General features: G+C 48.6%; 1 protein-coding gene across 2 annotated transcripts in view; it reads left to right on the forward strand.

Annotated features, from left to right (window-relative positions):
• The window catches only part of UNC5D (unc-5 netrin receptor D), a 924,160-nt gene that overhangs the window by 588,936 nt on the left and 318,626 nt on the right, over nt 1-16,598 (forward strand). For both annotated transcript variants that reach the window (XM_073618230.1, XM_073618231.1), the window contains exon 6: nt 15,859-16,026. In XM_073618230.1, the coding sequence (XP_073474331.1) occupies nt 15,859-16,026 (168 nt within the window). The remainder of the gene's footprint in view (nt 1-15,858; nt 16,027-16,598) is intronic.

Here is a 16,598-nt window from a genome sequence, read left to right on the forward strand (position 1 = left end):
CCGCTTTAGGAGCTCTAGGAGGCGAGCGCGTGGCCGGCGGCTGCGATGTCCTAGTGATCAGGAACAGCGATCTCTCTCCTCCTCCAGTTAGTTCCCCCCCCCCCCCACAGTTAGAAACACCTCCCAGGGAACACACTTAACCCCTTGATCGCCCCCTAGTTTTAACCCCTTCCCTTCCAGTGTCATTTATACAGTAATCAGTGGCTATTTTTAGCTCTGATCGCTGTATAAATGTCAATGGTCCCAAAAAAGTGTCAAAAAAGTCCGATCTGTCCGCCGCAATGTCGCAGTCCCTCTAAAAATGTCAGATCACCGCCATTACTAGTATAAAAATAATAATAATAAAACTGTCATAAATCTATCCCGTAGTTTGTAGACTTTTGCGCAAAACCAATCAATATACACTTATTGCGATTTTAAAAATTTTTTTTTACCAAAAATATGTAGAATACAGATCAGCCTAAACTGATGAAGAAATTTGTTTGTTTTTGTGTTTTTTTTTTATATATTTATTATAGCAAAAAGTAAAAGATATTGTGTTTTTTTTTCAAAATTTACACTCTTTTTTTGTTTATAGCACCAAAAATAAAAACCGCAGAGATGATCGAATACCACTAAAAGAAAGCTCTATTTGTGGGGAAAAAAGGACATCAATTTTATTTGTGTACAGCGTCGCACGACCGCGCAATTGTCAGTTAAATCGACGCAGTCCTGTATCGCAAAAAATGGCCTGGTCATTAAGGGGGAAAATCCATGTACATGGGAGGAGCCTGTGATACTTATGTACATGGGAGGAGCCTGTGATACTTATGTACATGGGAGGAGTCTGTGATACTTATGTACATGGGAGGAGCCGGTGATACTTATGTACATGGGAGGAGTCTGTGATACTTATGTACATGGGAGGAGTCTGTGATTTTTATGTACATGGGAGGAGTCTGTGATACTTATGTACATGGGAGGAGCCGGTGATACTTATGTACATGGGAGGAGCCTGTGATACTTATGTACATGGGAGGAGTCTGTGATACTTATGTACATGGGAGGGGCCTGTGATACTTATGTACATGGGAGGAGTCTGTGATACTTATGTACATGGGAGGAGCCTGTGATACTTATGTACATGGGAGGAGCCTGTGATACTTATGTACATGGGAGGAGCCTGTGATACTTATGTACATGGGAGGGGCCTGTGATACTTATGTACATGGGAGGAGTCTGTGATACTTATGTACATGGGAGGAGCCTGTGATACTTATGTACATGGGAGGAGTCTGTGATACTTATGTACATGGGAGGAGCCTGTGATACTTATGTACATGGGAGGAGCCTGTGATACTTATGTACATGGGAGGAGTCTGTGATACTTATGTACATGGGAGGAGCCTGTGATACTTATGTACATGGGAGGAGCCTGTGATACTTATGTACATGGGAGGAGTCTGTGATACTTATGTACATGGGAGGAGCCTGTGATACTTATGTACATGGGAGGAGTCTGTGATACTTATGTACATGGGAGGAGTCTGTGATACTTATGTACATGGGAGGAGCTTGTGATACTTATGTACATGGGAGGAGTCTGTGATACTTATGTACATGGGAGTAGTCTGTCATATTTATGTACATGGGAGGAGCTTGTGATACTTAAGTACATGGGAGGAGTCTGTCATACTTATGTACATGGGAGGAGCTTGTGATACTTATGTACATGGGAGGAGTCTGTCATACTTATGTACATGGGAGGAGCTTGTGATACTTATACACATGGGAGGAGTCTGTCATACTTATGTACATGGGAGGAGTCTGTCATACTTATGTACATGGGAGGAGCCTGTGATACTTATTTACATGGGAGGAGTCTGTCATACTTATGTACATGGGAGGAGTCTGTCATACTTATGTACATGGGAGGAGCCTGTGATACTTATTTACATGGGAGGAGTCTGTCATACTTATGTACATGGGACTTATTTCTTTTTCTATTTTTAATAAATTCACAAAGATTTCAAATAAACATTGACATTATGGGGAATGTTTGTAGAATTTTGAGGAAAATAATGAATTTAATCCATTTTGGAATAAGGCTGTAACATAACAAAAAAGTGTAGCGCTGTGAGTCCTTTCCGGATGTATAAACATTAAATGTCCGCGGTTTGGCTACGGGGTTTTCCTTTGAGCCGTTACATTGAAACATTTTATGTTATTTACATTTCTTCCTATTAAAACATAAGATTCAGATATTTTGCGGACATTTTTACATATGTTCTGCGTATTCCTGCTGAGATCGTGTTTTCTACACTTTGAAGACTCTTTCTTATTCCCAGGAAGGTAAATGTAAATATGTCAAATCTGAAGCTGCCTACAGGTAAATGTCCTGAAGCAACGCACCAAATTATTTCATGTTTTCAAATTTCTGTTGTCTTCCTTTTTTGCATACGAGATGTTGACACTTCTACCCAAAACCCAGAGGTACGGTGAATTGAAGTTTAACAAGAATTCACCATCTTCTGCTACAAATACACTATGTTGTCAAAAGTATTGGGACGCCTGCCTTTACACACACATGAACTTTAATGACATCCCAGTCTTAGTTCGGAGGGTTCAATATTGAGTTGGCTCCGCCCTTTGCAGCTATAACAGCTTCAACACTTCCAGGAAGGCCGTCCACAAGGTTTAGGAGGGTGTCTATGGGCATGTTTGACCATTCTTCCAGAAGAGCATTTGTGAGGTCAGGCACTGATGTTGGGTGAGAAGGCCTGGCTCGCAGTCTCCACTCTAATTCATCCCAAAGGTATTCTATCAGGTTGAGGTCAGGACTCTGTGCAGGCCAGTCAAGTTCCTCCACCCCAAACCTGCTCATCCATGTCTTTATGGACCTTGCTTTGTACACTGGTGGGCAGTCATGTTGGAACAGGAAGGGGCCGTCCCCAAACTGTTCCCACAAAGTTGGGAGCATGAAAGTGTCCAAAATGTCTTGGTATGCTGACGCCTTAAGAGTTCCCTTCACTGGAACTAAGGGGCCGAGTCCGAGGCCTGAAAAACAGCCCCCCACCATAATCCCCCCTCCCCCCCACACCATAATCCCCCCTCCCTCCCCAATCCACCTTCCACCAAATAATTTGGACCAGTACACAAAGCACAAAAAAAAAACCACCAGCCGGCACTGCCAGTTGCAATATACCCGGCAACACTTTGACACGCCTCACCGGGTTTTTATGGTTACAATTCGGTTACAATCAATGAGAGAATGGTTTATAATCCTCCCTTTGATTGTAATCTACAACTCCTTTAAGTATTTCAGTACCAGCCTGTAATACCCTTTCAGTGCCGGGCAATTTTTCAGTTTTCAGTGCTGATATATATTGACTGACAATTACTCTGCAACGTGTCACCACTGTATCCAAACTTTTTGTAAATTATTTTTAGAGATTTATTTTGGTGGTATTTATTAATTATGGTAATTTAATAACAATGAAAAGGAAAAACACCCAAATCTTTTGCTAAAATAAAATTGCAATGCTAGACTAGTACAACCTCCCCACTCCAGTGTCCAGGAGTGCATCATGTACAGAGTGCAGGGTTCAGGTGTGCTGTGTACAGAGTGCAGGGTTCAGGTGTGCTATGTACAGAGTGCAGGGTTCAGGTGTGCTATGTACAGAGTGCAGGGTTCAGGTGTGCTATGCACAGAGTGCAGGGTTCAGGTGTGCTATGTACAGCGTGCAGGGTTCAGGTGTACTATGTACAGAGTGCAGGGTTCAGGTGTGCTGTGTACAGAGTGCAGGGTTCAGGTGTGCTATGTACAGAGTGCATGGTTCAGGTGTGCTATGTACAGAGTGCAGGGTTCAGGTGTGCTATGTACAGAGTGCAGGGTTCAGGTGTGCTATGTACAGAGTGCAGGGTTCAGGTGTGCTATGTACAGAGTGCAGGGTTCAGGTGTGCTGTGTACAGAGTGCAGGGTTCAGGTGTGCTATGTACAGAGTGCAGGGTTCAGGTGTGCTATGTACAGAGTGCAGGGTTCTGGGAGTGCACTTAGTTCAGAAACAGGGTTCAGGAGTGCATTATGTACAGAGTTCAGGGTTCAGGAGTGCAGTATGTACAGAGTTCAGGGTTCAGGAGTGCGTTATGTATGGAGTGAAGGGTTCAGGTGTACATTTCATACAGAGTGCAGGGTTCAGGAATGCATTATTAACAGAGTGCAGGGTTCAGGAGTGCATCATGTACAGAGTGCAGGGTTCAGGTGTGCTGTGTACAGAGAGCAGGGTTCAGGTGTACTATGTACAGAGTGCAGGGTTCAGGTGTGCTGTGTACAGAGTGCAGGGTTCAGGTGTGCTGTGTACAGAGTGCAGGGTTCAGGTGTGCTGTGTACAGAGTGCAGGGTTTAGGTGTGCTATGTACAGAGTGCAGGGTTCAGGTGTGCTATGTACAGAGTTCAGGTGTGCTGTGTACAGAGTGCATGGTTCAGGTGTGCTATGTACAGAGTGCAGGGTTCAGGTGTGCTATGTACAGAGTGCAGGGTTCAGGTGTGCTGTGTACAGAGTGCAGGGTTCAGGTGTGCTATGTACAGAGTGCAGGGTTCAGGTGTGCTATGTACAGAGTGCAGGGTTCTGGGAGTGCACTTAGTTCAGAAACAGGGTTCAGGAGTGCATTATGTACAGAGTTCAGGGTTCAGGAGTGCAGTATGTACAGAGTTCAGGGTTCAGGAGTGCGTTATGTATGGAGTGAAGGGTTCAGGTGTACATTTCGTACAGAGTGCAGGGTTCAGGAATGCATTATTAACAGAGTGCAGGGTTCAGGAGTGCATCATGTACAGAGTTCAGGGTTCAGGTGTACTATGTTCATTGTGCAGGGCTCAAGAGTGCAGAGTTTAGTGGTGCACTTCATACATAGTTCTGGGTTCAGTGGTGCATTATGTACGGAGTGCAGAGTTCAGTAGTGCGTTATGTACGGAGTGCAGAGTTCAGTAGTGCGTTATGTACGGAGTGCGGAGGTCAGTATTGTGTTATGTACGGAGTGCAGAGTTCAGTATTGTGTTATGTACGGAGTGCAGAGTTCGGTAATGAGTTATGTATGGAGTACAGAGTTCAGTATTGTGTTATGTACGGAGTGCAGAGTTCGGTAGTGATTTATGTATGGAGTACAGAGTTCAGTAGTGTGTTATGTACGGAGTGCAGAGTTCAGTAGTGAGTTATGTACGGAGTGCAGAGTTCAGTAGTGAGTTGTGTACGGAAAGCAGAGTTCAGGGGTGCATTATGTATGGAGTACAGAGTTCAGTAGTGTGTTATGTACGGAGTGCAGAGTTCAGTAGTGCGTTATGTACAGAGTGCAGAGGTCAGTATTGTGTTATGTACAGAGTGCAGAGTTCAGTAGTGCGTTATGTACAGAGTGTAGAGTTCAGTAGTGCGTTATGTACAGAGTGCAGAGGTCAGTATTGTGTTATGTACAGAGTGCAGAGTTCAGTAGTGCGTTATGTACAGAGTGCAGAGTTCAGTAGTGCGTTATGTATGGAGTGCAGAGGTCAGTATTGTGTTATGTACGGAGTGCAGAGGTCAGTATTGTGTTATGTACGGAGTGCAGAGTTCAGTATTGTGTTATGTACGGAGTGCAGAGTTCAGTATTGTGTTATGTACGGAGTGCAGAGTTCGGTAGTGAGTTATGTATGGAGTACAGAGTTCAGTAGTGTGTTATATACGGAGTGCAGAGTTCAGTAGTGCGTTATGTATGGAGTGCAGAGTTCAGTAGTGAGTTATGTACGGAAAGCAAAGTTCAGGGGTGCATTATGTATGGAGTACAGAGTTCAGTAGTGTGTTATGTACGGAGTGCAGAGTTCAGTAGTGCGTTATGTACAGAGTGCAGAGGTCAGTATTGTGTTATGTACAGAGTGCAGAGTTCAGTAGTGCGTTATGTACAGAGTGCAGAGTTCAGTAGTGCGTTATGTACAGAGTGCAGAGTTCAGTAGTGCGTTATGTATGGAGTGCAGAGGTCAGTATTGTGTTATGTACGGAGTGCAGAGTTCAGTATTGTGTTATGTACGGAGTGTAGAGTTCAGTAGTGTGTTATGTACGGAGTGCAGAGTTTAGTGTTGTGTTATGTACGGAGTGCAGAGTTCAGTAGTGTGTTATGTACAGAGTGCAGCGTTCAGTAGTGCGTTATGTACGGAGTGCAGAGTTCAGTATTGTGTTATGTACGGAGTGTAGAGTTCAGTAGTGTGTTATGTACAGAGTGCAGAGTTCAGTAGTGTGTCATGTATGGAGTGCAGAGTTCAGTATTGTGTTATGTACGGAGTGTAGAGTTCAGTAGTGTGTTATGTATGGAGTGCAGAGGTCAGTATTGTGTTATGTATGGAGTGCAGAGTTCAGTAGTGCTTTATGTACGGCGTGCAGAGTTCAGTAGTGCGTTATGTACGGAGTGCAGAGTTCAGTATTGTGTTATGTACGGAGTGTAGAGTTCAGTAGTGTGTTATGTATGGAGTGCAGAGGTCAGTATTGTGTTATGTACGGAGTGCAGAGGTCAGTATTGTGTTATGTACGGAGTGTAGAGTTCAGTAGTGTGTTATGTATGGAGTGCAGAGGTCAGTAGTGCTTTATGTATGGAGTGCAGAGGTCAGTAGTGTGTTATGTATGGAGTGCAGAGGTCAGTAGTGTGTTATGTACGGAGTGCAGAGTTCAGTAGTGTGTTATGTATGGAGTGCAGAGGTCAGTAGTGCTTTATGTATGGAGTGCAGAGTTCAGTAGTGTGTTATGTACAGAGTGCAGCGTTCAGTATTGTGTTATGTACGGAGTGTAGAGGTAAGTAGTGTGTTATGTACGGAGTGCAGCGTTCAGTATTGTGTTATGTACGGAGTGAAGAGTTCAGTAGTGTGTTATGTACAGAGTGCAGCGTTCAGTAGTGTGTTATGTACGGAGTGCAGAGTTCAGTAGTGCGTTATGTACAGAGTGCAGAGTTCAGTAGTGTATTATGTACGGAGAGCAGAGTTCAGGGGTGTGCTGTGTACAGAGTGGAAGGTATAGGAGTGCGCTATGCACAGTGTGCAACCCCAACCCCCCCTCCCTGAAGCTTCCTTGCATCTCTCTCTCCTGCCTGGCCCAACTATAAAAAGGTCACTGGGTACCAGAATGCCAGTGCCCAATGTGCATTCACACCCATGTTAATATGCATGCGCATTAGCGGACATGCGCTGACGTACACACAGACTGAGTTATGCGCCTTTGAATATCTTTGCGCACGGCCATGTATGCAATCTTCCTGACAATGAACCTGGACCAGCTCAGGGACACATCTACTGACCGATGACGGTTTTATCTATAAAATATGAAGTATGGGACTCAACAAAATAAATCGGAGACACATTGGAACGAATAGAGGAAAAGAGAAAATCCGTGGAATGCTCATAAAATGTCCATCAATACCGCCGTTTTCTGAAGCCCGACCTCTTATTGGAGGAATAGAATATCGGAGTCCTGGCGGTTTGTTTATAGAGACTCTTGTGTGCCGACTATGGAGGTGCTAACCTCGGAATTCCCGGCAGGTCGGGGCTGTCAATCAGCGCTCACTATGCTGTAAGCCAACTGCCATCAAGGACCGAATGAAAAGTTCACCGTCTGCAACTATTGATTGTAACTGAAATATGTGTTTCTTGTAACAGAAATGTCAGGATAGTGGCGGGGAAAAGAGCTGACAAGGAAATTAGGGAGTGAGAAGATCTGAGTGCCGGGAGGACTGACCCTGTAATGTGCAGGAAAGGATATTGCTGGAAATTACAGCTCTAGAAGAGGCGGAACCCCCCGGCCAAGGCTTGTTTATGGCTTTATCTCTAGTTAAAGTCTATGAAGAGATCGTTCTTTAGGAATCGGTACAATGGATTCACATGCAGACCGGTCGGGGTTTTTTATTATTTTTAACACTATTCTATGATTCTGAGCTTTCCTGACTGGTCGTCTTCTGCAGATTTCAGGATTGTCAACGTCTACATTCCAAGGTCATTGTATGGTGTGCCCAACCAAGGAGACAACTCATACACATTGATACACAACCACCCATGGTCCTGACCATGCTGGTGTCCTCCTAAACCCTAAACCAGGGGTCCCCAACCTTTTTAAACAAAGGGCCAGTTTGCTGTCTTTCAGGCTTTAGGGGGACAGATTGTGGCTGGTGGGGTTAGAAAATGTCCCGGGCCCAGCATCAGTAGAAATAAACATGGCCTCATGGTTGGTGGTCAGTAGGAGGAGGAACTTGTGGCATAGATACAACAAGGTGTTGGAAACGTTCCTCAGAGATGTTCCTCCATAGTGACCTGATAACATCACGCAGTTGCTGCAGATTTGTTGGCTGCACATCCATGATGCCAATCTCCCATTCCACCACATCCCAAAGGAGCTCTATTGGATGAGATGTGGTGAGTGTGGAGGCCATTGGAGTACAGTGACCTCATTGTCCAGTGGTGAGATGATTGGAGCTTTTTGGTGCATTATCCTGCTGGAAGGAGCCATCAGAATATGGGGACACTGTAGTCATAAAGGGATGGACATGGTCACCAACAATACTCAGGTAGGGTGGTGATTAAACCCCATCCCCCACACCATTACACCCCCACCACCAGCCTGAACCAGTGTTATCCCATCCCCCACACCATTACACCCCCACCACCAGCCTGAACCAGTGATACCCCATCCCCCACACCATTACACCCCCACCACCAGCCTGAACCGGTGATATCCCATCCCCCACACCATTACACCCCCACCACCAGCCTGAACCGGTGATACCCCATCCCCCACACCATTACACCCCCACCACCAGCCTGAACCGGTGATATCCCATCCCCCACACCATTACACCCCCACCACCAGCCTGAACCGGTGATACCCCATCCCCCACACCATTACACCCCCACCACCAGCCTGAACCGGTGATATCCCATCCCCCACACCATTACACCTCCACCACCAGCCTGAACCGGTGATACCCCATCCCCCACACCATTACACCCCCACCACCAGCCTGAACCGGTGATACCCCATCCCCCACACCATTACACCCCCACCACCAGCCTGAACCGGTGATACCCCATCCCCCACACCATTACACCCCCACCACCAGCCTGAACCGGTGATATCCCATCCCCCACACCATTACACCCCCACCACCAGTCTGAACCGGTGATATCCCATCCCCCCCACCATTACACCCCCCACCACCAGTCTGAACCGGTGATATCCCATCCCCCACACCATTACACCCCCACCACCAGCCTGAACCGGTGATATCCCATCCCCCACACCATTACACCCCCACCACCAGCCTGAACCGGTGATATCCCATCCCCCACACCATTACACCCCTACCACCAGCCTGAACCGGTGATATCCCATCCCCCACACCATTACACCTCCACCACCAGCCTGAACCAGTGATATCCCATCCCCCACACCATTACACCCCCACCACCATCCTGAACCGGTGATATCCCATCCCCCACACCATTACACCCCCCACCACCAGCCTGAACCGGTGATACCCCATCCCCCACACCATTACACCCCCACCACCAGCCTGAACCGGTAATATCCTATCCCCCACACCATTACACCCTCACCACCAGCCTGAACCGGTGATATCCCATCCCCCACACCATTACACCCCCACCACCAGCCTGAACCGGTGATATCCCATCCCCCACACCATTACACCCCCACCACCAGCCTGAACCAGTGATATCCCATCCCCCACACCATTACACCCCCACCACCAGCCTGAACCGGTGATATCCCATCCCCCACACCATTACACCCCCACCACCAGCCTGAACCGGTGATATCCCATCCCCCACACCATTACACCCCCCACCACCAGCCTGAACCGGTGATATCCCATCCCCCACACCATTACACCCCCACCACCAGCCTGAACCAGTGATATCCCATCCCCCACACCATTACACCCCCACCACCAGCCTGAACCGGTGATACCCCATCCCCCACACCATTACACCCCCTCCACCAGCCTGAACCGGTGATATCCCATCCCCCACACCATTACACCCCCACCACCAGCCTGAACCGGTGATATCCCATCCCCCACACCATTACACCCCCCACCACCAGCCTGAACCAGTGATATCCCATCCCCCACACCATTACACCCCCACCACCAGCCTGAACCGGTGATATCCCATCCCCCACACCATTACACCCCCACCACCAGCCTGAACCGGTGATACAAGGCAGGATGGATTCGGGCGCCAAATTCTGACCCCACCATCTGAATGTCGGAGCTGAAATCCAGACTCATCAGACCAGGCAACATTTCTCCAATCTTCTGTTGTCCAGTTTTGGTGATCCTGTGCCAATTGTAGCCTCAGTTTCCTGTTCTTAGCTGACAGGAGTGGCACCCAGTGTGGTCTTCTGCTGCTGTAGCCCATCTGCTTGAAGGTTGGATGTGTTGTGTGTTCAGAGATGGTATTCTGCATACCTTGGGTGTAACGAGAGGTTATTTGAGTTACTGTTGCCTTTCTATCATCTGGAACCAGTCTGCCCATTCTCCTCTGACATCAACAAGGCATTTTCCTCCACACAACTGCCGCTCACTGGATATTTTCTCTTTTTCCCACCATTCTCTGTAATCCCGAGAGATGGTTGTGTGTGAAAATCCCAGAAATACTCAGACCGGCCCGTCTGCCACCAACAACCATGCCACGTTCAAAGTCACTTACAACCAAAAACGTAAATGTATTTTATTGGGATTTTATGTGATCAACACAAAGTGTCACATAATTGTGAAGTGGAAGGAAAATGATAAATGATACAAATAAATATGTGAAAAGTGTGGGGGGGGAGGGGCATTTGTATTCAGCCCCCTTTACTCTGATACCCCTAACTAAAATCTAGAGGAACCAATTGCCTTCAGAAATCACCTAATCAGTAAATAGAGTCCACCTGTGTGTCATTTAATCTCAGTATAAATACAGCTGTTCTGTGAAGCCCTCAGAGGTTTGTTAGAGAACCTTAGTGAACAAACAGCATCATGAAGGCCAAGGAACACACCAGACAGGTCAGGGATAAAGTTGTGGAGAAGTATAAAGCAGGGTTAGGTTATAAAAAAATCTCCCAAGCTTTGATCATCTCACGGAGCTCTGTTCAATCCATCATCGGAAAATGGAAAGAGTATGGCACAACTGCAAACCTACCAAGACATGGCCGTCCACCTAAACTGACCGGCCGGGCAAGGAGAGCATTCATCAGAGAAGAGCCAAGAGGTCCATGGTAACTCTGGAGGAGCTGCAGAGATCCACAGCTCAGGTGGGAGAATCTGTCCACAGGACAACTATTGTGTGGGGGGAAAACTAACACTGCACATCACCCTGAACACACCATCCCCACCGTGAAACATGGTGGTGGCAGCATCATGTGGTGGGGATGGTTTTCTTCAGCAGGGACAGGGAAGCTGGTCAGAGTTGATGGGAAGATGGATGGAGACAAATACAGGACAATCTTAGAAGAAAACCTGTTAGAGTCTACAAAAGACTTGAGACTGGGGCGGAGGTTCACCTTCCAGCAGGACAACGACCCGAAACATCCAGCCAGAGCTACAATGGAATGGTTTAGATCAAAGCATATTCATGTGTTAGAATGGCCCAGTCACAGTCCAGACCTAAATCACATTGAGAATCTGTGGCAAGACTTGAAAATTGCTGATCACAGACGCTCTCCATCCAATCTGACAGAGCTTGAGATATTTTACAAAGAAGAATGGGCAGAAATGTCCTCTCTAGATGTGCAAAGCTGGTAGAGACATCCCCAAAAAGACTTGTAGAGAAAGGGGGTTCTACAAAGTATTGACTCCGGGGGGCGCCATACAAATGTCCCCCCCCCACACTTTTCACATATTTATTTGTATCATTTATCATTTTCCTTCCACTTCACAATTATGTGACACTTTGTGTTGGTCTATCACATAAAATCCCAATAAAATACATTTACGTTTTTGGTTGTAACAAAATGTGGAAAATTTCAAGGGGTATGAATACTTTTTCAAGGTATTGTAACCTGTTTTAAATGATTACAAGCATTATAAGTCTTATAAATGAAATGATTATAGATGTGAAGTCACATGGGGGGATTCCTCCTCTGGCACATGGAATCCGGAGTCACCAATTGGATTATTTCATTATTACTCATCAATAACGTTTAAACACAAGAAAAAAGCAGAAATAATAAAGTAATATTTTGTCTTTGTAGCGATGCGACTTCATCTAGAAAATCCAATAACAGACTCGGGACAACCCAATATAAGAATATCACTGGGAATGTGGGAGCCGGGATCGTGTAGAGAGAACGTCACCGGAGGGTATTAGTTATCGGAATCTACAACATCTGATATACAGAAACGGAATGTAATTGGGATTTTTGATGAGAAATAATTCAGCGCGTTGCTCCCGGACATTTACCTGTCGGCATTCTTGGATTTCACATTTACTTTTCTGTGTATGAAATATAAATGGGAACAAAGAAGTCATAAAAGACGATAAATCGAGATGAATACTTGATTTCTACAAATCCGCTATTAGAAAGAATCACACAACCAGCAAGGGTTTTATATCTACAGGCCGGAAGAACTCATTATTTTAAGACCTAAAGCAGCCACCCCCCTATCACCCCACCCCCCATCACCCCCCATCACTCCACCCCCTCCCCATCACCCCACCCCCCATCACCCCCCCATCACTCCACCCCCTCCCCATCACCCCACCCCCCATCACTCCCCCATCACTCCACCCCCTCCCCATCACCCCCCCATCACTCCACCCCCTCCCCACCACCCCACCCCCCATCACCCCCCCATCACTCCACCCCCTCCCCATCACCCCACCCCCCATCACCCCCCTATCACCCCACCCCCTCCCCACCACCCCACCCCCCATCACCCCCCCATCACTCCACCCCCTCCCCATCACCCCCCTCCCCATCAACCCCCCATCACTCCACCCCCTCCCCATCACCCCCCCATCACTCCACCCCCTCCCCATCACCCCCCCTCCCCATCACTCCCCCATCACTCCACCCCCTCCCCATCACCCCCCCATCACTCCACCCCCTCCCCATCACCCCCCCTCCCCATCACTCCCCCATCACTCCACCCCCTCCCCATCACCCCCCTCCCCATCACCCCCCCATCACTCCACCCCCTCCCCATCACCCCCCCATCACTCCACCCCCTCCCCATCACCCCACCCCCCATCACCCCCCCATCACTCCACCCCCTCCCCATCACCCCACCCCTCATCACCCCCCCATCACTCCACCCCCTCCCCATCACCCCCCTCCCCATCACCCCACCCCCTCACCATCACCCCACCTCCTCACCCCACCCCACCCCACCCAATCACCCCACCCCTCCCCCATCACCCCACCCCCCATCACCCCCCCATCACCCCACCCCCTCCCCATCACCCCCCCTCCCCATCACCCCCCCATCACTCCACCCCCTCCCCATCACCCCACCCCCCATCACCCCCCATCACTCCACCCCCCCATCACTCCACCCCCTCCCCATCACCCCACCCCCTCCCCATCACCCCCCCTCCCCATCACCCCCCCATCACTCCACCCCCTCCCCATCACCCCACCCCCCATCACCCCCCCATCACTCCACCCCCTCCCCATCACCCCCCCATCACTCCACCCCCTCACCATCACCCCACCTCCTCACCCCACCCCACCCAATCACCCCACCCCTCCCCCATCACCCCACCCCCATCACCCCCCCATCACCCCACCCCCTCCCCATCACCCACCCCCTCCCCATTACCCCCCCTCCCCATCACCCGCCACATCACCCCACCCCCTCCCCATCACCCCCCTCCCCATCATCCCACCCCCCATCACTCCACCCCCTCTGGGTGCAGCAGGGTGTAAGAATGGTTATAGGAGGGGAAATGTGGGGAGGTATGCTAGGAGTGGTGACTTGTGTTGGGAGAGGGGAACAGGATTTGTGCTAGGAGGCGGGATTTGGGGAGGTTCATGTTAGAAAAAGTGATATGGTGGGGGGGGGGGCAGCTGTCCTTGGCACTGTGGTGTCATATGAGGTGGAAGCGGCACCACAAGGAAATTGGGGGAGGGGATTTGTGTTGGGAGGAGTAGGCAGTAGGGGGTAAGTGGTTCTAGGAGGGGGAATTTGGCAAGGTATGCTAGGAGTGGTGACTTGTGTTTGGAGGGGGGAACAGGATTTATGCTAGGAGGGGGGATTTGGAGAGGTGTATTAGGAGTGTTGATTTGGGGGGGCTTTGTATTGAAAGGGGGAACAGGATTTGTGCTAAGAGGTGGGGATTTGGGGGGTTCATGCTAGAACAAGTGATATGGTGGTGGGGGGGGGGGGATTTGTGCTAGGAGGGTTTTTTTGGGGGGGGAGTGGATTTGAGCTCTTAGGGATGATTGGGGGGTATTTGTCCTAGGAGGGGAACTTGGAGGGGGGGATTTGTTCTAGGATGGGGAATTGGGGGAGGGGAAGTTGTGATGGGGGGGATTTGGAGTGGGGGGAGAGGAATTGTGCTTGGAGAGGACATTTGAGGGGTAGACGATTTGTGCTAGGAGGGGGACATTTTTTTGGGGGGATTGGTGCTGGGGGCATATGGGGAGAGAGGATATTAGCTTGGGGGGATAGGGGGGCAAAGATTTGTGCTGGGAAGGAGGGAATTTAGTAGGGGGGCTGATTTGTACTGGGAGGGGGGTGAATTTATGCTTGGGGGTAATCATGCAAATTAATGCTCAATTTTTATGGGGGATCTTTGTTGACACGTAATGCTCATACATCTTGGGGGGAGGAGGGGGACACACTTTGGCATGCTCACCCTCTATATGACTTTGTCCTGGCACTGCTCGGATGATACTTTGAAATAAATCTGCCGGATAACTTGGACTATTTTGTGTTTCTTTTACCACTGACAGGGGTGCTTATAATTATCAGCTTTACCCCAAAAGGAAACTGTTACTGTAACTGCTTGTAGGCAGGTGCATTCTACTTTCTCCACTGCAGGTGGTGCTCAAACCTCAATGGCATTGCAGAGGGAGAGGATGTCAAGAGGAACAATGCTCCTCTAAGGTTTCCTGCATCACTGGTGAAGTGATCTGGTTGGATGCTGCCGCCCCCATGTGACTCTGGTGGCCATTTTGGATCAGGCAAAGTCTATTTAAGACCCAGGCTTCCGGGCTTGGCATGCATTTTGCGAGTGGACTTTGCAGGGACAGGTCATCTGTCTTCAGTGAAAGTGAATAGTGGTAGGGAAAGGTTTCAGATGAGTAGGATTGTAGGGACACACCGTCCTTCCTGGAATCCTCCTATTTGGGTGCAGACCACATTCCGCCCTCTGAGACAGATGCTGTCGTCACACTCGGGACCTGCCCTGTTCTACATTGCCATGACAATCTGTGACTGTTCCCCGTAGGGTGCCTCCCCATTGGGCAGTTTTTAAGTTCAACATTGAGTTTAATACAAATTCTGTTCCTGAACTCTGTGTAGTGCCCCCTGTGATCCTTCATCCAGAGTGGGGGGTTGGGGGGCGCTCTAATACAGGAGGTGTGTTACTGGCCAGATCACCAGGTGAAACCAGAGGGGAGAAGCCTAAAAAAATTAAAACTAATGCAGCTACCACATCCAATCATTGGTAAGCTTTTGGTTTTGGGTTTAATACCACTTTTAAGTTTATTCAGATAACCTCAGTGTGAAGAATTAGTTTTTATTGCTTCCTTTTAGTTGGGTGCCTCCAAGAACTAGGGCATAGCTCACAACAAATGTGTTATGGGGAGGTCTGTGGTTATAATATATATAATGCGCTGACTGTGATTTTTTGTTTTTTATTCCCAGTGAACGGCGGGTGGTCGTCCTGGTTAGAATGGTCGGCGTGCAGTGTAAGCTGTGGTCGCGGAGTACAGAAACGTTCCAGGACTTGCACCAACCCAACTCCTCTCAATGGTGGGGCCTTCTGTGTGGGTACCTCAATGCAGAAGGTCAGCTGCTCCGCCCAGTGCCCAGGTGAGTCCTGTTCTGCATAGGTCACGGTCTGGACTGTTCAGGTAGAGTGTGAGCTTCTTTTCCTGCTGATTTGTTATCTGAACAGCTTAGGTGCAAACACTGTGTGGCCAAGAGATTTCCACTGCAGGAGCAATTTAAGTTACCTATTGTTAGGGTTGCTTGATCAGGGGTCAGACCTGGGCTGGGGGGGGGGGGGGGACCAGTAGCTATAGCAGTAGAGATGCTCCCACTGACCAGCAGGATAAGTACATAAGCAGGTCGCCCTTGGTGGGCTTACCTGAGTCTAAGCACTAGCCGGTTGTTACCAGAGCTCCTGATGGTGGGGATGGGTTTTGCTGCGTGTTAGTACCAGGTCGTGGTCCTGAGGATTGCCCCACCAGGAGGTGAGCAAGCTGGGGTCCAGTAGCAGATATAGCAGGTTGGGATCAAACAGAAGTGTAGTCAGTAAACAAGACAAAGGTCGGGACATCATCCGGACATTCATGGAGTCCGTTGCGGACAATCTATCCACAAATGCGCTTTATTTGCGGATGATATCCTCTTGTTCATAACATCCCCCTTAATTTCCACCC

Source organism: Aquarana catesbeiana, linkage group LG03 (genome assembly GCF_042186555.1).
Source record: "Aquarana catesbeiana isolate 2022-GZ linkage group LG03, ASM4218655v1, whole genome shotgun sequence".
Classification (NCBI taxonomy): Eukaryota; Metazoa; Chordata; class Amphibia; order Anura; family Ranidae; genus Aquarana; species Aquarana catesbeiana.